We start from the raw sequence: 24,571 nt of genomic DNA, 5'->3' as shown, positions 1-24,571 counted from the left end.
CCCAGCAGGAAGAGCACAAACAGCCCCACCTTGCTTAGCACCAGGCTCCCGGGAAGCTGCCGAGCCCTGACAGGAAGCCAGTGTGCCGAGCTTCCCAGCAGCCGTAAACAATTTTGGTGAAGTGCTGTTGCGCAGTCTTGCTCTGCAGGGTGGATTGCGAGAGGCTGCTGAGGGAATGCTTTGTGCAGGGCGAGCTGTTGCTCAGGAAAAGCCCGACATGACTGCAGTGAGCTCGGGGTGAAGGACAAGTCAGCACCAGAGATCCCAGAGACAAAACCAACAAACAGCAGCACCTCTGATCAGGCCCTTTCCACAGCTGACAGGCATGACTGCAGCCATCTCCAAAACAGCTGTGTCCTGGCACCCAGCACCATCACTGCCTTCCCTCCCGCCCCAGGGCCTGGCCTCAGGCAGCAGTCTCTGCCAGGGAAGGTCGGATGCGCTTGTTAGTCCAGCCCAGAGCTCAGCTACCCTGGTGGCTTCTCCCACCAGGAAAAGTGAGAGCAACATGGAGAGCCGATTCTGCTCAGCTGAGGAGAGCTAAGGTGCATCCCTTCAGCCCATGGGGTGTCCCAAGTGCAGCACAGAGGACCAGGTGAGCCAAATGTTTATTGACACTCAGTTCTGCTGTCCACAGGGAAGCCAAAACACAGCCCTGAAAAAGCAGCAGTGTCACGAAGGTCCTGGAACCAGGACCTCATCTCAGTCCCAGTCTGCCCAGCACTGGCATTGTCACACCCATCCCTGTCTGCCACAGCTCCTCCCAGCTAGACCTTCATCCTGCAGCCTGTCAGCAGCGGTGATCTGCTCCAACTGCCTCCATGACGCTCTTGAAGCCCTGCTCCCTAGCCAGGGATGGTGTGTGCTAGCACTGGGCTGGCACTGCTTGGGCACCAGCACACAGCTGTCCTGAGCTGTGCTAGGACCAGGGGCTCTCTGGGGATGTGCCTGGCCTCCACTCACCTGAGCAGCTCCTCCAGTTCGCGCTTGACTGTCCCCACCACTGGTGGCCCGTGGAAGACAAGCGCCGTGTAGAGCTGCACGAGCGAGGCTCCGGCACGGATCTTCTCCAGGGCGTCCTGCCCGCTGCTCACCCCCCCCACGCCAATGATGGGCACCCGGCCTAGGGCAGGGCGCCGGCTCAGGCTGGCACAGGCAGGATGGGCACCCGGCCTGAGGGCAGGGCACCGGCTCAGGCTGGCACGGGCAGCGCCGGCAGGCGCCCCCAGCCCTGCCCAGCCCTCACCTTGAGTGAGAGCGTACATGTCCCTGATGGTCTGCGTGGAGAGCTCCCGCAGGGGCTTCCCACTGAGGCCGCCGGGCTCCGCGCGCTGCCGGCTCCGGAGGCCGCTGGGCCGGCTCACCGTGGTGTTGCTCACTATCAGCCCATCCACACCGAGCTGCAGGGGCAGTAGGGTGAGGACACGGCTCCCGAAGCAGCCCGACCTCCCCTTCCCCTCCTGCCGGGTCAGGAGCACCCAGCACGTAACCCAAAGCTGCCCCTCACTGCCTGGGTGACACACATGGGCCTTCACAGACTCTGACCAACCCAGACACCGTCCCTCTAGCAGCCACAGAGCTGCAGGCATACGTGTCCTTCCGAGACGTGACTTGCTGGGACCACCATCATCCTGCCTCCGGTGGCCTTCCCTTCCTACTTCCTCACCTCACAGACAACACTGGCGATGTCCTGCTTGTCCTGTGCGGTGAGGTCAGGGGCAATCTTCACCAGCAGGGCTGGCTTCTGCTTGCAGGGCAGCAGGTCCCTCTCCACCAGCACCTGTCGATGCACATGGCAGTGCACGGCAGGGAGAGGCCTCCTGCCCCAGCTAGGAGTTATGGACACCCACTACCACAGGCAGCACAGGGAGAGCCCTGCTCCTCTACTTGGCACCAAAACCAGGAAAGGCACCCTTGGCACAGGGCCTGGAGCACACAGCATGCACAGGACCCAAGTGATGCTGAAGTTGTGGGGTGGATGGCTCGCTGCCTCTTACAGGAGCAAATAGAGGGCAACGCCTCACTGCTCCTGAGCCCTTTGCTGGGATACAGTGCCCTAGTACAGCCCACAGCAGCAGCCAACAAGCCAACAGGGACATCTCGGTGGTCCTGGCCACCGTGGAGGAAAGCCACCCCCATTCCTCCCTGTGCTCGGGTAAATCCACTGGCTGCAGCAGTGCAGCTACTGCCAGGAGAATGGGGTGCATCCAGCGCTCTAGCTGTGCTTGGGCTGGCTGGGGGGGAGGCATCTACCTTGCTCAGCAGGTCCCGCAGCTCAGCCTTGCCCTGCAGGTCCCGCAGCCCTGGGGTGTTGGGGCTGGACACGTTCACAACGAGGTAGTCAGCCAAAGGGCCCAGTGTCCGGACCCCAGCCACATAGTCAGCTGCAGCATCAGTAGAGCTCTTGTTCTTGCCCAGGTTGACTCCAAGAGGCATCCCAGCTGCAACCCAGACACAGCTGAACCAGGGCAGCAGGACCAACCACAGCACCCAAAAAAGGACATCCCAGGACCAGCTAAAGTTAAGGTGAGGATATATATATATATATATATATATATATATATATATATATATATATCTCCCATGTATTCCATGAGGATGGGCCTGGGACTGTCCTGCAACCACAGGAGCATTGCCACAGCCACCCCAGTCAGCACCTCCCAGCACTACAGCCTTCAGCCTGGCAGAGGCTGCCCACAGGGCCTGTTCTGCTGGGGTCCTCTTGGCTTTGGCTATGTTAGCAGACACATCCTCCCCAAAGCAGCAAGTGGAGCTTGATCCCAGAGAAAACAGCAGGAGAAATGTGTCTAGTCACAATGCCAGGGGTGAGACTATAGCCCCAAGAGCTGTCCAAGTCTTCCTCCAGCCAAGGTGCTCCCGTGCCTGGATACTGGCATTACACACCAATCCTGGCCTACAGGTACCTGGGAGATGCCCAAACCTACCCTGCAGACACCAAGAGCAAAGGCTTACAAGCTTGTCTCACCAGCAGTGAGCCTGATCTGTGTCTCCTGGCGGGCTCGCAGCCTGCGCTCCACCACGACGTGACCATGGCTGTTGAATCCATACCTGCACCAGGACAGAGGCGGTTCAAGGCTGGGTTATGTCTGCAGGCCCTGAACAGGACATGTGAGAAACATGAGGCAGATGTGTGGTCTCTGCAGCTTTGCTCAGCACATCCAACCAAAAGCCACCACACCTCCAAAGACGTGGGGCCACCCAAATATTCACCCTCCCTCACGGAGGGCAGACTGTAGGACATTGCAGAGCGGCTGCCCTCAGATCCCACCTGTTGATGACTGCCTCGTCCTCTGCCAGCCGGAAGACCCTGGGCTTCGGGTTCCCTTCCTGGGGCTTGGGCGTGACAGTCCCCACTTCCACAAAGCCAAAGCCCATCTTGTACAGCCCGTCCACAGCCTCACACTGCTTGTCGAAGCCAGCAGCCAGGCCCAGTGGGTTGCGGAATCGCTGCCCGAAGACTCGCACCTCCTGCGGGGTTGGGGCAGAGCCCACAGACTCCAGGAGCCGTTGCCAAGGCCTCACTCCAGCCCCCCTCCCGACAGAGCCGGCCGCCTGCCCTGCCCTTCGCGGTGTCCTTACGGGGTGCCTGCCGAGGGTGCCTCGTCGCCCGCCAGGGACCCGACGGGACGCAGCCACCTGCGCGCCACGCCGGGCTCTGCCACCCAGCCTTAGCCCTCGGTTCTGAGCGCCCTTCCGACCGTCCCACTCCCCACCCCGCTCCCCGCGCGGTTCCCCCCTGCTCCTCCGCCGCCCTCGAACGCACCAGCGCGGGGCTGTCGGGACGGGTGGAGGGCAGCAGCCCGAGGGCGGCGGCGCGCAGAGCCAGGCCATGGGCGGCCTCGGGAGGCAGCGCCCGGAGCGCGGGCATCACCGCCGCGTACAGCCGCTCGTCCCCTGCCGCCAGCGCCGATCCCAGGAGCAGCCCGCAGCCTCCCAGCGCCAGCGCCCGCAGCCGTCCCTGTGCCAGGGCGTTAGCAGCGCACCAACCGCGGCTCCCCGCCGCAACCGCACTCGGCCCATCCCCTCCCTTCCCCACCCCGATCCCGCACCACCCGTCCCTTTCCGTCCCGCCCCGGCACTGCCCGCTCCAGCCGCCACCGGCCAAGGCCAGCGGTGCCCCGGCGCCCATGGGCGGCCCCGCCAGGCCGGCCCCGGCTCCCCACAGGGCCCCGGCCGCTCACGCGCAGCGGCGCCGCCATCACGCTCAGCCCGACACGCGAGGACACTTCCGGGGACCCCCTCTGTGATTGGCCGAGGCAGTACCGCTCCAGCCAATAGCGGCGCAACAGAGGCGGCGACGAGAGGCCCGGCCCGCGCTTTATTGAAGGAGGGGCAGAGGGCGAGCCCCGGGAAGCGGGCAGGGACGGAACGGGGCACGGACAGCGGCAGCCACAGCACGGCTGCAGAGTGTCACAACAGATACCTTACAGTCCCGGGATGCCTCCACCGCGACTCGGGTAGGGTAAACAAGGTGCTGCTGCGTATCCCATCAGACCCCCTCTGTGTCTCGCCTCCAGACCTCAACGGGCCATAGCTGCTCAGCACCTGCATCAAAACCCCGAGGCAGCGGCACAGCCTGTCTAGCTCTGCCCTCTCGGGGGGCTAGTCACATACCCAACAGGCCCAGGCAGACACTGTTACCCTTCTGCAAACTGCAAATGGACTCCACCGAGAACACCATCAAGGCCAATGAGGGCTCCCCAAGAGAAAACCTCTGCTGGCAGGCATGGAGCCATCATGGAGGCCCAGAACACCACGCACAGCTTCCCCATACAGCTACCCAGACTGACAGGGGTTCTTCCTTGCCTCACTCTCACAACATTCCCCACAGTTCATCTCCTGGAGCAGCAAAGATCAGGAAAGCGGCAGCACTTGGTGTAAGTACAGCAGGAAGAGAGCTCAAAAAGAAGAGCACGTTCATTGGAGGTTAATACAGGAAACCAATTTCAAAGAGAGTCTGTTTCAGAGAGGAGATATCACACATCTTCTTCTCCTGCTTCCTGCAGCCCAGGAAGTTTTACGTTTTCTTCTTCAGCTCCTCAAATCTCCGTGAAAGATCATCGAAGTCAATGTCTTCTGAGGCAGAAGAGTTGGCGCCAGCAGATGCTGTTGGCAGTGTGTCTGGCACAGATGGCAATTCAGGCAGTACAAAGTTATCAAAGCTATTAGGAGCTCCAGCTCTTGGTTTAGGAGAAGCTTCTGGCTTGGGCTCAGGCCCTGTTGATAAGAGAAGTATCACTGCACCTCACCATCAGCATACACTCACCGGGCCAAACAGAGCCCCACAAAGAACAGTCATTCCAGCAACAGGCAGTACCAGAGGGTTTTTCAGAACAGCCCCTAATACCCAAGCTTTTCCAAACCTCAACATACTCACCAGGCACAAGTGCAGCAGCATCCTTGTCAGCGTTAGGCTCATCAATCTGAAAAAGACTCTCAGTTACTACAGCTCTGTGCACCAGGCATGGTCACACCAGCACACAAGTGGAGCTCAGAGGCACAGCTCCGGCAGATCAGTGCACACTCCTCCCCACCCCTAGCAGGCAGCCGTGGCTTTACAACAATGTGCCTCTCTACCACAAAACAGAGGCAGCTCTTCAGCTTCTCTCTCCCTCCTTGTCAACTAAAGTAGCTTCACTGACCATATTCTGAACTGGATCAATCGAGTGTATCCACTATCAGGTCTGAAATATTTATCAAGGCCACCAGTGAGAAAACACCACCCTCTTCATCCACGTCATCACAGCTCCTTGCTGCCTTTCTCCATAAACCACTCACAGGCCCTTGTGACTAGCAGCAGGGTCTCAGTCTGTCTGGGAAAAAGGCTCATGGCACACACAGCTGTGCTAGTAAAGCTTCTTATTCCCTGCATGCTGCAGCCCTCAACACCCATTCCTACCCAATTCACCTGCACTGCTGCACCTATAAGAACACAAAAGTGTCAGCACCACAACGCTCAACTGTGCTCCTCCCTACTCAGGATAATGCAAAAACAACAGCATGTCACCAAAAACAGAGTGGCAGGCATGATGACAAACTGCAGCAACAAAACCAGAGACAAGCGTAGAAAGGGAAGTCTCCAGCCTCTGCTTTGTTGTCCCCAAGGACTGAGGAAAGTCTGTGAAAGGAAGAGTCTCTAAACATACAGCATCTGCGTCAGTCAAAATTGTCATCCAGGCCGTTAATTAGTTCAAAAGCCATAATTAAATAGACTCAAAGTGATAAACTTTTCACACTGCAAAAAACAGAACTTGTGGATTCTGCTTATTAACTGTTTAACACCACTTTAACAATCCAGCAAGAGAAATCTTGGGTTTCCTTTGCAGCCAAAGCACAGAGCTGAACAAGGAACTTCTCTCCACAAGTCATCCTTCCATCATGTGCATTCCCTGATTCACGACAGTAGCAAGCAACGCCAGCACCACCCCAAAAGCCCGAAAGCTTAGCTTAGTATACTTTACAAACATTTCCCTTCTCTGTGGCTACCACTGCACTCTGAGGACCCCTCTGCTGCCTGCAACAGCCATTCATCTCAGGCACTTACGGACTCGTATGTGGGTGGGTTTGCCGGAATTGGTGGTGGGTGGATGTTACTGAAAGGCTGGTAGGTCCCCACTGGCAGGCCACTGAAGTTCTCCTGTACAGAGAGATCAGTCATGCAGCACACCACTCATCTGAGACACCACACACCTACAGCTGCCATGGGAGTCACAGGAAGTAGAGTCTTAGATAAATGCAGGCACATATTCAAGTGGGTAAGAGTTTATGCTTACAAGGAAGGGATTCTAAAGTATTAAGACAGATGTAGTCACCTGGAGCAGGCAGACCCAGCTAACTGGACTGTGGGTTAGAAGAACCAGCACAGGTAAACATTTCATCTTTCAAGGCACAAGAAGCACCAGGCCAATAAAGGAAATACTCTGCCATTTCTGGCCCTGTGTGCGGTACTGCAGAATAGGAAAGAGGTTTCTGGCTCACACAAGGCTTTGAGTTGCCCTCATTTGTCACACAACAGCACCTCAAGGACCCAGACCTGGCACAGGCCCTCAGCATGTTTATGCTTGGGCCAACAGCCAGGTGATGATACTTAGCCCTGATTTTCCACAAAAAGTACTTCAGCACTACTGGGACCATATTAAGACTAAAAGCCATCCCACTATTCTGCTCTCCAGTCTACACAGATATCCTGTGAATTACTTAATTCAGAGAACAGAGGAGTTCTTTTCAGCTCCCACCTTCCACCCTTACAACAAACCCTCTACAAGAGCCATTGGCTCAGTCTTCTCCCCTTGCAGGTCTGAAGGCAGGGCACTTCCGCATTTTTCTGTGCTATTCCCACCCCACAACACTCACCTGATTTCCTTGACTGAATCCTGGCACACTACCAGCCTACCAACTTCAAAGTGCAGCTCCAACTCCTGGACAAAAGCCAGGCAGTCAGAAGACTGCCTCAGGAGTTAAGTCTGGACTCCTCTGATCCCTGAAGGCAAAGAGGGCTGGCTGCAGAACAGGGGTAGGAACCTCCACAGTCAAGATCCAAGATTAAGCTTCAGCTGTACTGCCAACAGCCTCCGTCCCATGCAGAATCACACTGAGAAGATGGCCTTCTGACACACTGAGCTAACAGGTACAGTCAGCAGGCACAGGGCTAAGCACCACAATAGGAGTGTTTCACAGAAAAAGCCCAGGAACTTACCGGTCCCTTAGGAGGTGGGTAAGAGAAGGGTGGATTTGTTGTTGGCATGGGCATAGGCATCATCACGGGCATGGGTACCAACCCATCATGACCTATCATTGGGGCTGTAAATCCACCACCTCCGCCCCCTCCATGGCCACCCTTCTTCACATCATCCGTGAAGCCCACATCAATTAGATCTGCCTCTCCACCTGGCGGGGCTTCAGCCTGGAAAGGGCGGAAGAATTCTGTTCACCAACACATCTCTTATGATCACTGCCCTCTGTACACATTAGATGAAGCATTTGTCAATGGACAAGATGGGAATACACAACAGAACAGAGAGCAGCTATACAGCAGTATTAATGGGAAACAGAATGCAAACCAGGCTGTAGCATGTGTAACTACTGCCACATGCCACAGGAGTGCATGAAAGAAGAAGGATCATGCTATGCTAGGGCTGTCTAGAGGACACCAAAGCACAAGGACTACCCAGTTCTCTGCAATGCCACATCCAGACGCTGACTCACCATCACCACTGAGTCAGGCTCATATGGCACATTGTAGTTCTTTGCAATCTCAATGAGGTATCTCTCCACCAGGATCTTGGGTGGTGCTTCCACACTCAGCTTGTGCATCAGCTGGAACACAAGGGTGGAGAGGCTTAGTAGAGCCAGGGCAATGCAGCACCCAACAGCTCTGTACCAGTGCCATCCCAGCCAGGGAGGTGCAGCGGGCAGCTGTGGGGAGGCCCCTGAACCCAGTACAACATGCTGCAGGCAGCCATAAGCCAGGGCTCTATTCACTCTACCCTTCCCCATCCGCAACCAGTAGAGCAGGGCCTCCCTGCCTGGGGCCTCAGCACCGTGCTCCAATGCAGGTGGGCCCTGGCTGCACAGCACCTGCTGTGCTCCAGAGTGATGGCAAGCATCAGGCACCAGCCACAGGCCCAAGGGGCAGCAAGCCTCGGCAGGCGTGGCTGCTCTGCCAGCTCTGCCTGTTCTACCAGTTCCTTACCCTGTCGTTGACTGTCCCAATCTGGTTTGTCCGGCACAGCTTCCCATACTCCTTGCTGTACTTGGCACACAGCTGATCAGCAACCTGCAGCAGGAGAGAAACTCTAGAAGGTGCACAGTCCTGCTTTCTCCCACCTCAAACCTCACATCCACTCAGCTCCCTCCCTCATTTTTCCCACTGAGCACTCCAGTTCAGCAGCTGCAGCCACCCCAGATGCTGCAAGGACATCTCATTTCCATCTGCAGAGCCCATGAAATCCTCTGATATAAAGTCCCAGACAAGGGCTTCCATCAGCATCAGGCAGCATCACCCCCACACCCCCACCCTGCATGGGCAGCATCCCTCAAGCAACCCTACTCACAATCTTCAACTCGGCCACTTCTGACTGGAGGCGTGGTGCAGCCCAAATCAGTGTCGATACTGCCTCTGCCAGGCCAGAATCCAGCTCCCTACAACCAAAGAAAACAATTCTCTCTCCACCCCATGCACCCAGCCTTTGCTGCCCTCAATCTCCTTAGCCTTTAAGTTCCCATCTCATGCACTGGGCTCCACAGCCTCCTGTACATGGGGAAGAAAAGGTCTCTGGAGAGACAAACACGGGTGCCCTTCTGTATCCCAGCCCTGCCCTCAGCAGTGCCCCTTCCTGAGTCCAGGACCCTCCCAGCCAGAGCTTACTTCATGGACTGGATCAAGCCAAAGCGGGCGAGCAGCAGATCACAGTACAGCTCCAGGATCTCCATGGCCTCCACGAGGTAATCTTCACGGATGATGTGCTCCACACGAATCCTGGCACGCTCATCTTTTCCAGCTGCCAGGTAATCTGCAATCTCCTTCCTTGCTTTCTGGGCCAACTCAGCTGCAGCACACATCCCAAGCCTGGTCACTGTGCTGGCCTAGGCTGCTGCCTCCAGACCCCCCACAAGTCCCCATTACACACAGAGCCACCACCAGCTTCTCTCCCCTATCTAACCCCTGCACACGAGATGCTCGGGCATGGCTCGGCAGAGCCCTCGTGTCCAGCTCCCAGCACATTTAACTCGTGGGAGTAGGGAAAGTGGACTTCAGGCTGCTGGAAACCCTCCTGTACCTACAACCTCCCTACACAGTTAACCAGGATCACAGGCCTGACCTGTGTCAGGGCAGGGCAGGTGGGGAGGATCTCCCACAGCACCCCGGGAGTTCTCCACTGTGCTCTTAGCACACACAGCCCACAAATATTAGCTGTTAGCTACCACCCCACAAATTGCACTCCAACAGCTGCCAGAAAGGTGGACAGAGGCCACACTGTGGCCGGCCTGCTCTTCCATTTCCTTGTGCACCAGGGCAGGCTGTTAAGGCCTGGGTCCAGCAAGGAAGAGCAAAAAGCTACTCCATATTTGGCCCATGAAAGTACTCCCAACTCCAGAAATACCTTCTCAAGTCTCCTGAGCCCCAAAAGCATCCTGGGTCCCTTAATACTCCCCCCAATACTCACTCTTAATACTTAATACACCTGCCCCCTTAATACTCACTCTTTTTTTTCTCCAGTAGCTTGAGGCGGTTGATGACAAGGCGCAGGTTGACTCGCAAGCGCTCTGCCTTGAACCCAGAGCCCAACATGATAAACACTTTCTGTGGAGAAGAGGGATGGCCACTGGAACCAACAACTGCCAGTCAGTGTCTGTCTGACTTTTACTGCGGGGGAGGCCAAGAAATGCCCCAAACAAGCAAGCCCTGGTCTGCCAATGCTGAATCTAGTTATTTATAAGTAACTGAACCTCGAGTGCTTATTACTGCCTTTCCCACTTCATAACCCTGCACCTCACCAAGACCAATAGGACTGCCTTAGAACTTCAAGGAAACTTATTGGACATTTTTTTAAAAACGAAAAAGTCAACTGAAGAGCCAAGCCCACCTCTGTCCTATCGAAATACAAGTTATAAACCAGCTATATAATTAACTAGAGGACTATTAGAAACTAAGGTTGTTCTGATGTTATCATCAGAAGAAAAAAGTTGCGTTTCACCTTCCCCACACTGTTCCTGCCTACTGAACACATGCTTAGTCTCCCAGGAACCAGTTCAACTTCTTAACCCTACAGAAAGCAAATCCTAGCATTATTTAATTATAGCATTCTGTCTGTCAAAAACCGTTCATCAAGGAAAAGCTTCCTTAAAAGACAGCACATAGAAAGACCTCTGTTTGCATCTCACCTCCCCATCCCTCTCTGCCGGCGGCTCCACCGCCCAGAGCGGAGCGAGCCATGACCTGATCCGGCTGCCGGGACGGCCGCCAGCCACTCCAACCGCTCGGCGAGACTCGCCGCGTCTGGCCTAATGCCCAGGGACAGTTCGGACAGTGCGCAGGAGGCCCTCATGAGCTCCACCGGCGCAGCTGCACCTGAGGGCTGAGGGGAGAAATCCCTCTCCCTCCCCAGCTAGGTAGCAGCGAGAAAACATCCCACACCACGAGCGGAGCAGGTCCCGGGGCGAGTCCCAGGGCTGCGGGAGACCCTGAGGCAAGGCTCCCCGTCAGCTTCTCGGATGCCGAATGCTCCCCGCGGCCCCGCTCACGCGTCCCGCGTCCCGCGGCCCGACTCACCACCGCAGCTCCGCAGCTCTGCCACCCAAAATGGCGCGCGGCTTCCGCAAGCCTTCATCGCGTGCGGAGTGATCCTCGTAGCCGGCACTCTCCGTACCCAGTCTCCGGCACAGCCTACACGCAGTCCGGGACACAGTCGAGCTGGCGCGGCGGGCGCTGTCCCGATTCGCTTCCGCAAATGCGGCCCTGGCGCACCGGCGGCCGGGGAGAGAGTGGCACAGTCTGGGAGAGCGGCGCAGAGGGACTACATGGTCCGGCGGAGGGATCCTGCTCGCGTCCAACCGGTGCCACGCCTGATAGGCGCCCGCCGGTGCCCGCCCCCGGCGCGGCGGTTCCGGCAACGCGGCGTTCCGCCGGCTGCTGTGACCTGACCGCGGGGTCCTCGGCTCTCTGAGGGTCGCACGGCGCTGGCGCCACCGCGGAGGAGAGTCGGACCGAAGTCCAGGCCGGGCCTGGGACCGGAGCCGCAGCTCCCGGGTAAGCGGGCCTAGCGGGCATTCCGAGCGGGCCCGCTGCTCCCGCGGCGGCGCTCAGTGGCCCGTGCGGGGAGGCGGCCCCGAGCCCCTGGGGCGGGGCGGTTCTCCTCAGCAGGTGCGCGAGCTCGTAACGCGCGCGGTGGGTCTGAGATAGTACTACACCCTGCGTTTTGGCCTTGCAGGGTACGCGAGATTCTGGCGAGCCGGGGTGGCACGAGGGCTCCCGTTAAGCTGCCGGCGGAGACGGCCGGGGCAAGCGAGCCCTGTCGCAGGCACGGATGAGCTCCCTCGGGTGGTCGGGAGTCACGCGCTGGGCCGGATCCATGGCAAACAGGTGAGACGCTTCAGGTAACGAAAAGCCGGCCTCTGAGCTCTGCGGGCGAGCTGTGCCCTCCCGGTGCCTGCCGTGGCCCCCGTGCCCGTGCTCGCGCAGCCCGGCGTTGCCCTCCGCCATCTTGCCCGTCTGTCTGTCCGCTGCCCTTTGTCTGTCTGCGGCTCCCGGCGCCTGCGGCGGCACCGGGTAAGCCGGGCCGGGCTGGGGTTGCCGCCCGCGAGGAGTGAAACGGGCCCCGCGGCGGGACCTCCGCTGCCAGTGCCGGTCGGTTTGTCAGGGCTGCCCGGTCGGGGCGTCGGGGGCCTGGGCAGGGTTCCCGCGTCCGTTCTGATGCTAGAAGAGCCGCATCCCTTTGTCTGTATGTCTGGCCGCTTGCGGGCCTGGTCCTTCCTGCCGCCTCCCGTGCGCTGGGACTGCCGGATGGATTCCGCTGTATGGGGAGGTGTCCGAGATCTTCGTGTCCGTCTGTCTGAGAAGGCTGATGCGATGCCTGTGTCTGTCTGGCAGTGCGAGGCTGACAGGATCCTTTTGTCCGTCTGTCTGGTGTCCATGTTTCTCTGTCAGCAAGAGGCTGATGAAATCTGTGTATTTGTCCCTCTGAGGAGGCTGACGGGATCTCTGTGTCCATGTGTCTTGTGGGAAATGGGTTCAGCTCCTCCTTTTGTCTGTCTGTCTGAGAGGACTGTTGGAAATGCCCCCTTCCTCTGTCAGTTCAACGACAAGGATGAATACTAGACTGCAGGAATAAGCAGGAGAGAGAAGGTGTTTGGACTGAGGTTGCAGTAATTTTTGAAGGGGACACTCATTTTTTGAGGGGGTCAGGATTGTTTAAATGTTTACCTGAGAACTGGGTAGGACTGCCCATGTAGAATGCTTTGTGACATGCTTGTGGGTTGTGTTGCATGCTGGCCAGGAATCCAGCTGTGGTGGATGAATGAGCTGCATAGGCAGAAGGGTGGGGAATGACCCTGGGACAGCCAGCAGAGCTTGGCCAGGGACTTGGAGGGTTTCAGTGAAGTGTGTGACAGACTCTTCTCTTCTCAGATGAGCCCTCTGCAGAGGGAAGGAACACTCTCTGCCCCCAGGTCAGGGAAACATGTCCCGTCGGAAACAGACCACTCCTAACAAAGTTCACTGTGAGTATGATGTTATGCAGCATTGTGGGACCCTTGCTCTGGCTGGGTTCTGGAGTGAGGTGGGGAGGAGTGGAATGATGGGAGTGATGGGAAGAGATAGCTTGTGGGGAATGGTGGTTACTCATCTTTTATCTTAGGGTACAAAAGAAGAGAAACTGAGCTCTGTGCATCAGGGAAGCTGGCTGTGTCCTGGCATAGTAGGACAGGGGTAGGCTTGAACAGCTAATGCTGTGAGTGTAGGTTTGTATATGCAGGGCCTGTAGCTGGCCTTTGCATTCACACTGTCAAAAGTACAAGTTAGAACACTAGAAAATGTGGCTTGAGGCTCTGGCGTCTTGCTAGCAAAGGAAGTTCTAGGCAAGGTGGTTGGAGCATGCTGGCTAAAAGTCAGCAAGTCCTGGGTTTTGATCTTCATCCTACCACAGACTCAACTGGCTGGCCTTGGGCATGTTACTTAAGCTCCCTGTACCTCAGTTTCTACCAGATGATGAAATAAAGACATTTGCTCTTTCCTGTCAAGGAATGGGTGGTGGCCAAGTAAATTACAGGGCAAATAACTGCTGTCTGCCAGATCATTCTTGAGCTGAGGTGGGTAAGATGGATCTCTGTTTCTCCATCGTTGCCAAGGCCTAAGCATTTGTTTGACAGTGAAAGGGTTGAAGATGCTGTGCATCAGCACTTCTCATGGGCAGCCTACAGCCAGGCACCAGTGGAGCTGGGAGGCAGAGATGGGGGTTTGGCTGCAGAGGGGAAACTGCACATGTACAGCTTTTGTTTGGCAGCAGAGGGAATTTGAGGGGCCTGAAATTATGCCCTTGTTCATACTCAGGTTTGTGGCTGGAAACATGCTTGGAATTTGGGCTGGAATTAGGAAAACAAGTTTCCATTTCTGTAGATCTGTGAGAGCAAGGCTGCTGAGAGGGCCCTGTGTGTTTTTGGCCGCAGTAGCTGTCAGGAGTGTGAGACAGAGCTGAGTGCTGCAGCCCTAACACTGCCTCATTGCTGGTGCTGCTGGCTTGCATGTCTGTGTGTATGTGTGCTGCCTCTGTGCACACAACAGGCATCTGTGCATGCTGCTCTCAGTGCAAGGGGAACCTGGGCTGGAGCTGACACCTTGCACACTCGGTGAGTGCACTGGGAAGAGCTGTCTCTGCCTGGGACTCGCAGCCCCGCTGGCTGGGCAGCTTGGCAGAGCCAGCCGAGCTGTCCTTGCTGGCCAGAGCGAGGTTCTCAAGGAGTGGGGCTTGTGGCACCTGCATTGCCTTGTGCTCTCTGATTCCTGCTTCTGGTTGTTGGGTTCCACTGTGGGCAGAGTATAGATTTAATTTGTCTGATAGCACATTAATGACTTTGGAGTTGTTCTTAGAGAAATTTGATATGTCTGGTATTTTATCCTGTGATGCCAGTAACATGCCTTGTGTCCACACACTTCTGCTTCTTAGAGTGCCCAGGTATTACTGCTGTTATTGAGCTCAGGTTTATGTCATGTATGCAGTTAAGCTATCTTCCTTGGTCCAGAGTTGGGATTTCTTGAGTATGGAAACCAAGCACTACAGCAGCTCTAATTGTGCAGATAGAGTTTCCATGGTGTTTAGCTGGGTACTTTTCTGCACTTCACTGCATAAGGGCTGTGTTCTTCAGAAGCTTGTACTATCATATACCAGACTCTACGTATCACAAAATTCAGTGGTGCACTGTTTTCACAGTGAATATTGCTTTTTTTATCTGCAATACAAATGGTTGTGTCTCCAGTCCTGGTTTTGGAGGAAGCTGTCTGACAAACACGCTGCCAGGGGGCAGGAGGTTATAGCATCAGGTGTGCCATGGAGTGGAGTTCTGGGACCTGTTCATCTCCTTTACATGCAGTACGTTGCTACAGAGCAACTGTTCATCAGGAGCCATCGAGAGCAGCAAGTAGGACCACAAGAAAATAAGGGGACCAAGAGATACCAGAAACTTGTCAATGGTGATGTCTTCACCTTGGGATGGAAAATCTTATCTGTCTTATGATGAACACCACGAAATCGTTGGGACTTCTCTGTCTGCCTAGCCTGCTGTGTGTCGGGAGGGCCCAGAAATGCCGTGCAGTGCCTTGAAGAGGATAATCGGAGAAAACACCGGCTCCAAGAACGGGGTGAGCCAGCAGAATGAGGAGTCAGGCTGAGACATAGCAGACACGTTACTGGGACTTCTTCACAGGGCCTGCAGTGGTTGGGAGGAGAGGAATGAAAGGGACAGCAGGTATGCAGCTTTTTACGCAGTTGCCTGCAGCTGGGGTCTGATTTGGCAGGCTACGGGGCTGGGGGCCTGCCTTTTGGATTTGCATAAGTACGACTGTGCATATATGACTGGACAAATTTGATGGGAGGATGGTGCCTACTTCTTCCTTGCATGGCCACTCCATCTTCTCTTCCTTCTTGGACTGATTAGGGCGAGTGACAGCTGCTGATTTCCTCTCGTTGGCTTGCTTGGTGTCTCCTCTTTCCAGGATTACTTTGCAGGCTTGGCATGGCCCTCATTTCACCTTGCTCTCACAACACCATGGTTTTCTGTCCTCACTTAGGACACAATCATTTTGCTTGGCAAGCAGAGCAAACCAACTAGGAGATTGTATGGTTACAAATCAAAACAGTTTTAAATAGAAGTTGATATGTAAGAAAAGTCAAAATAATACTGAAACAATGATAAAAATTATGGTAAAATTTATCACAAAAGTCTTTCTGTGCATGGTGGCCAGTCCCACAATTTTAATTTAGTCATTGCCCCTGCAGCACATAAATGGCTCTTAAGAATATAATTTTATTTTGCCATGTGGTGCATGAAAAACATACCTTACAAAGTGCTAACAAACTGAGCAGTAATAGTGGAATATGCTTGTTAAAAAATAAAGTGCAGTTAGATTGCTTGTGGGGAGATACCTTAATTTGGTCATTTGTTTCAATTTGGTCTTTTATTTTCTCCCAGAGTATGCAGTATAAAAGTATAAAAACTCTAAGCAATTCATCTGTTCTTGCATTCATCTGTTACTGTGCTGTCACCCCACCAGTCATGGACTACTTGCTGTCTTCGTGCTTGCCAAAATTTGTTGCAGGTATTAGCATGCACTTCTCTCTCCCTGCTGTCCACAAGCTGCTTTGCTTTCTATTGCCTGTGTCCTCTGCAGCTGATGCTTAGATGATTTTAGAACTCTGGATAAGAGCTTTTGTTAGTCAGATTAATTCCTGCTTCTGAGCTCTATTTATCATGGCTCCAATATCCCATTAATCCTCTATTTCCTTCCCTCTCTCTCTAACACACACATGTTCTGTGCTCTTTGGTGTTCCTTGGATTCTCCTGTCTATAATAGTCCCATTTTGAAGGGAAAGTACCTTGCAAGAAATAGAACCCAGCATTCACAACTGAGCAGAAATGTTACGTGCCTCAAATCCCTTGATTCTGAAGGGCTCCGTGGACTGCCATTGTTAACTGTTTCAATTGTGTTGTTTTTCATTTCAGTAACCACTACAGCAGTGTGGACAACCCAGAATAGCCATGGGGCAGGTGGAATAGATCCACAGTGGTGGAAAGACTTGCAAATTTCAGGTCCAGGAACACAGAGAAGACCTACATGAACAGGGACTTTAAATTTATGTACAAGGAGGGAATGAACTGACTCATCTGTGAGAGACCGTTCTGTTTAGGAAGGAAGGCAGGAGAATGATGTAGTCCCTTTGCATTTTGTTTTGTGGATTTTGGGGTGGGAGTTGTTTGTTTATGTGTTTATTTTCCAGAACACCTGAGAGTTATCCTGCATTTATACAGTTCAAGAAGGGAAGGGCTCAGGGCTGGTACCCTAGCAGTCATGCCCTGCCCATGTTACACAGTACCACAGGGCTGTCCCCTATTTCCACCACTGCTGACTTGGCATCCCTCTCATTCCCAGCAGTATGGAGAGGAGAATGGAATACAAAGCAGAGGCATTTGTGTCATCTCTCTTGTCTTACATCTCTAGCTGTTTGTAAACAACTACAGTGACTTGTTTTGGTGTTGTGGTCAGCCTGCAGCCCTGTTTGTATTTAATAAAGAAACTTCTGGAGAAGAGTCTGTGAATTCACTGTTGAGCATAACGTCCTTTACTTATGGCAGTGATCCTAAAGCTGTTGCCTGTCCAACTCCTCTTCCAGGTGAATGGAAGCGTATCCAAAGTGGGGTGGAGGTGGGGGTGTGTCTGTTTACGAGCATGTGTGTGCAGAAACATCAAAAGTTTAACCCTGGACCTATCCAACATTAAAGTTGTAAAGTTTTATCCAAGGAGGACTTAGTCTGTCAGTAGATTAACAGGACACTCTTTCCTAAGTTCTTTTGTACGCTATTACTATAATACATTAGAAATTTTGTACAAGGGGAAGACAGTATTTTTCCATGTTTGCCTTTCCCAGTCCCGTGATGTTTTTAGGTAGAGGCTGGGGAGGATGCACAGGACGTGGCCTGCTAACAGCACGGGTTTGGTTAACAGCTTGCATTGCTGGCTGTAAGCTGGTTGTTCTCTGCACTGTGCCAAGTCAATGCTCACTGGGCTCGGGGGGTGTTGCACAGAGGCTGGAGGCACATACAGTTGCTCAGTAACTGACTGATACCAGTGTTCCTTATGTGAGGAGTTCCTTCTTCTGTCACCTCAGATAAAGATCCCAGCTCTTAAATCCTGCAGACTGTCTGCATGGTTTGTATAGCTGAGCAGGAACCTGCCCTGCCTTAGGACTCCAGGCTGCTGCTCAGTGGGAGTGTAATCTGTCTGAAAGGGAATAGGGGGAAGAAAACAAACAAGTAATTGCTTCCACGAGCAGCCTGTGGCATTTGGGAATTCTGTTTTGGAACTCTGTCAAAGGCAGCAGCACATCTCCCATTGTGGTTTTATATCTGTCCTGTGTTCTGCAGGTTTCCTCATTTCATCATGCTTTCTCTTTCTCTTGCAATGCTTTTTTGGTCTATGGACTTTTATCCTGGTGGTTTGTGGGTTTCTGCTTCTTGGAGAGGTACTGGATTTCTGTGGTGTCTGCTGCTTGTACAGTCTGTATCTCAGTCCCATCAATGTGGGGCTATGGTCCCGATATAAAAACAGCACTCCAGGTCATGAAAACCATTCAGTGCTGGAATGGCTTCTGAAGGGCTGTCACAGCAGTCATGATGGTCCCTGCTGCTTTCAATGACAAATAGACTTGGCCCTCCTCAGCACCTCTCCTCAGGCACATGGATTGTGCTCTCAAATCTCTACAGCACTCTTTCTCACATTTCTGAAAGAGAATGATAAAAGCCTTTAAATTATTTCGGAAGCCTACATGGGGACATGGGGAACTAAAATTCTTCTCCCACGGTCTCGGTGAAACTTCTGAAGGTCTTTGAAATCTTCCATAAATCACAGCTTTTTAAAGCCCTGGCAAAATTGCAAGGTGAGCCCCAAGGAAGGCAGTGTGAGTGGGAACAGGGAGCAGCCCTGGCTGGAACAGTTCAGCACGTGGGAATGTACCTGTCCTTGTAACAGGACTGGTGCTCTTTCTCGGGAGTTCAATTTCCTGCTTATAGTGGTGCCAGCTGTGGCCCTGTACTAAAAGGTAACTTTGTCTTGTGAAAGCTATGTTTTGATTTTATGTGAAAAATGCACTGCATTTTCCTTGGCATTTTCACATTTGTGCTTTGAATGGTTCTTGAGCACTTTCAAATCTGTTGATAAATGCAACCCAAAAGTCAGCCTGCTGGGAACTTCAGCACCTTTCCCAAGCCTCCCAGCTCATCCACTGGAAAAGGTAAATCACGACTACACCTGGAACAATGTAATTTGTTTGCTTTAATATGAAAATTAACAGTTGCCTTTTACTGTTATTCTCTGGAACCAAAATTTCTTTGAGCAGGGATTGCTGTAAGAACTTTTCATTCAGAGTACAAATAAATACTTTATTTCAAGGTATTTGCCACGTCCTATTGAGCTGAGGTACTAGTGGTCACTGTTTTCAACTAAACAAATTGTTTTGTCCTAAGCATGCATCTCAGCCCTCTGGGGTCATTCCCTTGAGCACATGAAGAGCCAATGAGATTTATTTTAGTGAGAGCCATTCCTGGGCAAGGCAGGGTAGTTTTCATCATACACACAGGAGAACACCAGTTTCAAGCATAGATACCTTCTGTAAAGGCAGCTTGTCCTCATCCCTCCTGCGACAGAAGAAAGTGACACTGTGAAGGGCAGGTGAGGTACCAGCACTTAGGGAGGTGCTAATTTTGTGCAAAATGCCTGCTATAGCTAGGAATAAGAGTTAATAATTTATAAGAGCTGTACAGTACTATCCCTGATCTGGGATACTGTCACAGTCCCCAGGGGCTTCCCCCCATCCTGAGCTGTGCTGTAGGATATTGGTGGATAGCTTGGCAGCAGCAAGAGCCACCTGGCTATTTATGGCAGATATATGGGGTCAGAGGCATTTTGTGGCTGGAGTGGCATACACATAGTATGCGGAGGGCAGCCCAGTGCTGCACATTGCCACTAGTGAGACTCTTCTACATCCAGGCACTGGACTCACATCAGCAGGTGCCAGAGGCTGGTGTGGCAGGGTAGGCAAGCAGAGAAGTGACCTAAGTGCTTTCCAAGAGGTGACTCCAGAGGTTCTGCACGGTGCAGGTGAGCAACCCCATGCCTGTTGTATTTTTGGCAAGCCTTGGTGGTGGGAAGCAGTGGAACAGCACCAGTCTGACTCTTTGTCTTTGTGGCTGCTAGGGGAGCAAGTCTTTGCAGGGCTGGAGGAGCAAGCCCGCCAAGCCATGATGAAAAATAACTTTCGTGGAACTCTTGGGGACCAAAGGCCAACAATTCGTCCACTCCAAGACCCTGACTCCAGCAGCAGTGAGTTCTTCCCCTTCCAGTAACACTGAGGTAGTAGACTGGGGAGACTGGAAAGGGGTGAGGTTGAGGGCTGCACAGTGTGTCCGAGTCCTCTGAGGACCATCCTACCCAGCTCCTCCTCTGGGTTAGCCCTTTGCTCCAGTGCAGGACTTTGTCCTAAGGACCAGACCAGCGCAGCACAGACCGGGCAATGCCATGGGACCCAGTGCCATTTCACCAGAGCAAGGTGGGGACAGCAGCAGCTCTGCCTGAAGATCTGGCAGTCGTTGAGCAAGGCAGTGGAAAATGCCGTGCCCAGGACTCAAGTGCCCTAGACTGAGTTTAAATGGAAGCTGTAGTTGGAGGGAGTGGGCAGAGGCTCCTTGTGATGCTGGTCAGGACAGTTAAAGCCTATGAGTGCCGTCAGTGTCCTGACACGTGGTAAAACTGTTCTGCACGTTTCAGGTGGCAGCGATGATGAGGAAACCACTCAGGATGAAGTTTCTTCCCATACGTCTGAGGAAGATGGCTCAATGGTGAAAGTGAAGAAGGAATTAGAAAACGCAGAACGACCTGTAGCTGGAACCCCATTGATAAGAGAAAATGAGGCAAGTGTGTCCTGGCTCTGCACTCACTATAGCCTCCAGGGAGAGAGAAGGGTACTGGGCACTGTCTGAACACTTCCTCTCCCCATCATGTTTCTTTATCTTTCTCTCCCTCCCACCTCCTCCAAACAATGTCTCCTGGCAGGAGGAAGGGGTATGAAGAGCCTTTTGGCTGCCTGGAACAGGAGACAGCAGGCACAAACTGGCCAAGATGTTTGCAGAGTGCAAACCCTTCCCTTGGTTCCGGTACCATTTTCTGATTGGCTTCCCCTTGCCACAGAAAAGGCCCTGCCTTTTAGAGTCGCTGTGCTAGCAAGAACCTGGGTGCAAGTGAGGCCGTGAGGCCTCTGCCCCCTCTCTGTGAGATGCAGGGGTTTTGCTCAGAGGCTACATGAAGGAGGCTTCTTTGAGATGTCCAGCACCCGCGGCAGGCCCGGCAGGCCTGGGAGGAGCCGAGGAAGGGCGGGTGCCTGCGGGGGTCGGTGTGCCTTACAGCAACGGCTGTTCCTGCCCGTAGGTGCCTGAGAGTGGGAACGCTGAGCCCATACTGGGACTGTCACAATGCCCCCTCTGCCAGCTCGAGTGTGGAAGCAGAGATCAACTCATTGCACACGTCTACCAGGTAGGGATAGTTCCGACTGTGGAGTGTCTCTGGCCTGAAGCCTCAAAATCCAGAAACAACTCAAAGCACAGGGTAACTTTGTTCTGGTCTTTGCAACCACAGAACTGAGTTTCTAGCTAGGATGTGACTGAAGTTTACAGCTGTAAACTGTGTCCAGAGGGTGTCTTGGGGAAAGAATTAGCAAGGCCCTGGTCTACAGATCTGGAAAACATAACTCTATGCCAAGGCAGTCTCTGCAAGTATTTCAGGCTAAAACCAGGCAGTTCCTTCAAACTAAACGTGGAAGCAATTTTTATATCATTCAGTGAGATAAAAAACCTTCCTCCTGATCATTTATGTTGTACTTCATTACAGTTCCTGTAATTATCCATGACAGTAGCTGTACTTCCTCAAAATTATTCCAGTTTTGCAAGAAATCTGTGGTGAAATCTTAGGTTTTGTTGTCAGTGCTTTCTTCATAGCACATCAAAGTCTGTAGCAGAAGGAATGAAACAGAACTTACCCGTACCAGTTGTCTCCCTGTATGTGCTTCTTTACCAGCATCCAGCCTTGCTTTTATTGAGTCATGCTTTGTCTTGCACCAGCAGTCCCTCAAATGCATTCCTGAAAACAAGGGTCAGGTCTTACAGTCCAAGTAGTTTGGTCTTAATTTTTTCTCCTGCACTGGAGTTGAGCTATAAAGGGCTTTTCTCCTTGTTTTACCTGTGACACAATGAATTACTTGTCTTGAGCTTTGTCTAAAAGCTGGCAGACAGAGGTTTAGTGGTAAAGGGTTCCCATTCCAAGAGGCTGAACAAGAATGGTTTGAGCATGCCTTGGACTGGGCAGGGAGCTGGGAAATATGTAACTACCACCCGAGTGGTTGTTTTGCAGCACACTGGAGCGGTGGTGAGTGCCAAGAGCTACCTGTGTCCTGTGTGTGGCAGAGCCCTCAGCTCCCCAGGATCCCTTGGGAGACATCTCCTGATCCACTCAGAGGACCAGCTGTCCAACTGTGCAGTTTGTGGAGCACGCTTCACCAGCCACGCCACCTTCAACAGGTCAGGGTCACCCTGGCCAATGAGTGGGCTAGGTAGCACATTAAAGATGAGGTGGGTTGCCTTGAACGACTCAGAAGTTGTGGCTCTGGACCCACTGAGGCCTGTAGGACAGTGCTAAACACCCCCAGTGAGTGAGATTCTCTTGATCCCTTCCTGTCTGCAGCTCTGCATCCCCTGCCAAGAGGTATGCAGGCTGTGCGGGTAAAAGGGTCTTTCTTAGCGCTGTGCAGAGCTAGAGAAAGCGCTGTGGGCTCCAGTCACTGGAGAACAATCCACCCCTTCCCTTGCCCAGCAGTCCATTGGAGCAAGGCTGCACTATCCAGATGGGTTCATCATTTCCAGAGCAGGACTACGGGCAGAGACCAAAATGTTCTTTCTTTGTGTCCGGCCTAGTGGGAGATTATCCACTGACCAGTGGAGTGGGGCTAGAAAGAAATTCAGAGATGATGGGGAGGAGCAGCTTGCTGGTTTATTCCCACTCTTATACTCTTCCAAACCAGATACTGCTCTGGGCTAATCCAGTTCCTTGCCCTGGCCGGGACCATGCTTTATTTTAGATACTCAGACATATCTGTGGGCCAGTGATTTAGCAGAGGGCTCTGCCACGGGCTGTAGCGGGAGCAGCGTTCATGGCAGCCCACGGGGACTCTGCCCACAGCACCAAGCCTCTGACTCCGTTCCTCCCGCTTTGCAGTGAGAAGCTGCCAGAGGTGCTCAGTGCGAATCGGCTGCCGGCACCGCAGAGCCAGGGCCCCTCCGGCGCTCAGGGGAAGGATGTCGCCTTCTGTGCCCCCGTGTATCCCGCGGGCATCCTGCTGGTGTGCAACAACTGCGCCGCGTACCGCAAGCTGCTCGAGGCGCAGAGCCCCGGCGTGCGCAAGTGGGCCCTGCGGCGCCAGAACGAGCCCCTGGAGGTGCGGCTGCAGCGCCTGGAGCGGGAGCGCACGGCCAAGAAGAGCCGGCGGGACAACGAGACGCCCGAGGAGCGCGAGGTGAGGCGCATGCGGGACCGGGAGGCCAAGCGGCTGCAGCGCATGCAGGAGACGGACGAGCAGCGGGCGCGGCGGCTGCAGAGGGACCGGGAGGCCATGCGGCTGAAACGCGCCAACGAGACCCCCGAGAAGCGACAGGCCCGGCTCATCCGCGAGCGCGAAGCCAAGAGGCTCAAGCGGCGCCTGGAGAAAATGGATATGATGCTCCGGGCGCAGTTCGGCCAGGACCCCTCTGCCATGGCCGCTTTGGCAGCTGAGATGAACTTCTTTCAGCTGCCAGTGAGCAATGTGGAGCTGGAGAGCCAGCTGCTGGGCAAAGTGACCTTTGAGGAGCAGAGCAACAGTGTGTTGCACTAAACCGCAGCCGAGAACTGTGCTGCCTTTGCTGCACCTGCCACGTGTGCAGTAGCAGGCGTCTGCGCCCAGGAGGCTGCTGGGGGTCCCTGCCTGACCCTCCCTGACAGGTTCTGGTTTTCCTCTGAACCCAGGAGGAGAACAGAGCTGAGAGATGCCTGCCAAAGCAGCTCTGGTGGGAGCAGATTCTGAGGATACAGTCTGCTCTGGGGGCCAAGTCACAGCCTGTGACAGAACGAAAATAAATTAATGTATTAATTAACATTAATTAATGTTCACATGTATTAGTCCCCTTCTTTACCCTTTGTGCTTTGTCATGGTTTTGGGCCCTTGCCCCATAAATGGGTCTAGGCTACTGCAATTCTGCAGTATTCCACCTCAATAAAAAAGGGTCTTGTTTACTGCAGCATGAATTACAGAGCTGAAGACAGATAATCCACAAACTCTTCCAGGACTAAATCCTTTGCAATTTGTGCCTGTAAGAAGGAAAGAAAGGAGGATGTCCTTCTGGAAATGCCTGTGCACACCCTTTTTTAAAATATCGCTATTACATATTTACATATTTTGCAGTGTCATCCATGGAAAAACTAAGGAACCTGAGGTCCTGTTTTAAGACAAAAACAGTGAAATAAAGTTTTCACTCGTAAAAACAGTGAAAGAAAGGCTGGCCAAGGTAAACAAATAGCAAACAAGTTTGCTGCTTTACTCACAAGTTATTTTCACTTAAACAGCATTTCAGGCTTGCAAGTGAAAGAGTTGATTGAATGGTAAATAATAGTGCAGGTCAGTTTCTAGGACTTTATGGGTGTGCTTTTCCCTTTATTCAGCACTGGTGAGGCCACATCTGAAGACCTGTGTCCAGTGCTGGAGTC

The 24,571-nt window shown here is 53.6% G+C and overlaps 3 protein-coding genes across 8 annotated transcripts; 1 reads left to right on the top strand and 2 right to left on the bottom strand.

Moving 5' to 3' along the window:
- Positions 1-600: 600 nt before the first annotated feature.
- DHODH (dihydroorotate dehydrogenase (quinone)) lies at positions 601-4,761 on the bottom strand. Its single transcript, XM_054296163.1, is given in 12 exon segments — positions 601-845; positions 964-1,123; positions 1,247-1,400; positions 1,667-1,780; positions 2,254-2,441; positions 2,987-3,069; positions 3,290-3,489; positions 3,785-3,979; positions 4,203-4,390; positions 4,393-4,437; positions 4,440-4,517; positions 4,520-4,761. Coding segments are annotated over 12 exon segments (1,494 nt in total). The 5' UTR covers positions 4,554-4,761; the 3' UTR covers positions 601-790.
- A 136-nt stretch (positions 4,762-4,897) lies between these two features.
- IST1 (IST1 factor associated with ESCRT-III) lies at positions 4,898-11,517 on the bottom strand. The gene is made up of 10 exons (XM_054296162.1): positions 11,294-11,517; positions 10,225-10,324; positions 9,389-9,569; positions 9,075-9,162; positions 8,714-8,797; positions 8,227-8,337; positions 7,718-7,924; positions 6,566-6,658; positions 5,399-5,444; positions 4,898-5,238 (listed from the first exon to the last, which is right to left on the bottom strand). The coding sequence occupies exons 2-10, from the start codon at positions 10,310-10,312 to the stop codon at positions 5,039-5,041; spliced, it is 1,098 nt and encodes a 365-aa protein (XP_054152137.1). The 5' UTR covers positions 10,313-10,324; positions 11,294-11,517; the 3' UTR covers positions 4,898-5,038.
- A 108-nt stretch (positions 11,518-11,625) lies between these two features.
- Positions 11,626-23,988, top strand: ZNF821 (zinc finger protein 821). 6 transcript variants are annotated; one of them, XM_054296156.1, is made up of 8 exons: positions 11,626-11,770; positions 11,952-12,103; positions 13,148-13,239; positions 19,982-20,107; positions 20,552-20,694; positions 21,209-21,313; positions 22,187-22,353; positions 23,048-23,988. In XM_054296156.1, the coding sequence occupies exons 3-8, from the start codon at positions 13,200-13,202 to the stop codon at positions 23,700-23,702; spliced, it is 1,236 nt and encodes a 411-aa protein (XP_054152131.1). In that variant the 5' UTR covers positions 11,626-11,770; positions 11,952-12,103; positions 13,148-13,199; the 3' UTR covers positions 23,703-23,988. The 6 variants fall into 6 exon arrangements, with proteins under 6 accessions (XP_054152131.1, XP_054152134.1, XP_054152135.1 ...); XM_054296159.1 differs by lacking the exons at positions 11,626-11,770; positions 11,952-12,103 and adding an exon at positions 15,106-15,480 and having other exon boundaries at positions 13,150-13,239; XM_054296160.1 differs by lacking the exons at positions 11,626-11,770; positions 11,952-12,103 and adding an exon at positions 15,290-15,480 and having other exon boundaries at positions 13,151-13,239.
- The last annotated feature ends 583 nt before the right edge of the window (positions 23,989-24,571 follow it).

The sequence above is a fragment of the Melozone crissalis genome, unplaced genomic scaffold, assembly GCF_028551555.1.
Source record: "Melozone crissalis strain CALT ecotype California unplaced genomic scaffold, PUWL_Pcris_2 ptg000007l_1, whole genome shotgun sequence".
Taxonomy (NCBI): domain Eukaryota; kingdom Metazoa; phylum Chordata; class Aves; order Passeriformes; family Passerellidae; genus Melozone; species Melozone crissalis.
Note: the sequence above shows the minus strand (reverse complement) of the source record. Positions and strands in the feature narration are given on the sequence as shown.

Excerpts from the sequence above, each read along its gene's own strand:
- IST1 (XM_054296162.1), bottom strand. The coding sequence starts at position 10,312 with ATGTTGGGCTCTGGGTTCAAGGCAGAGCGCTTGCGAGTCAACCTGCGC. Across the intron at positions 8,338-8,713 it reads TTGGGACAGTCAACGACAGG|CTGATGCACAAGCTGAGTGT; the intron begins GTAAGGAACTGG and ends CTTGTGTTCCAG. Across the intron at positions 5,445-6,565 it reads ACCCACCCACATACGAGTCC|ATTGATGAGCCTAACGCTGA; the intron begins GTAAGTGCCTGA and ends AGTCTTTTTCAG.
- ZNF821 (XM_054296156.1), top strand. The coding sequence starts at position 13,200 with ATGTCCCGTCGGAAACAGACCACTCCTAACAAAGTTCACT. Across the intron at positions 20,108-20,551 it reads AGACCCTGACTCCAGCAGCA|GTGGCAGCGATGATGAGGAA; the intron begins GTGAGTTCTTCC and ends TGCACGTTTCAG. Across the intron at positions 22,354-23,047 it reads AGCCACGCCACCTTCAACAG|TGAGAAGCTGCCAGAGGTGC; the intron begins GTCAGGGTCACC and ends CCCGCTTTGCAG.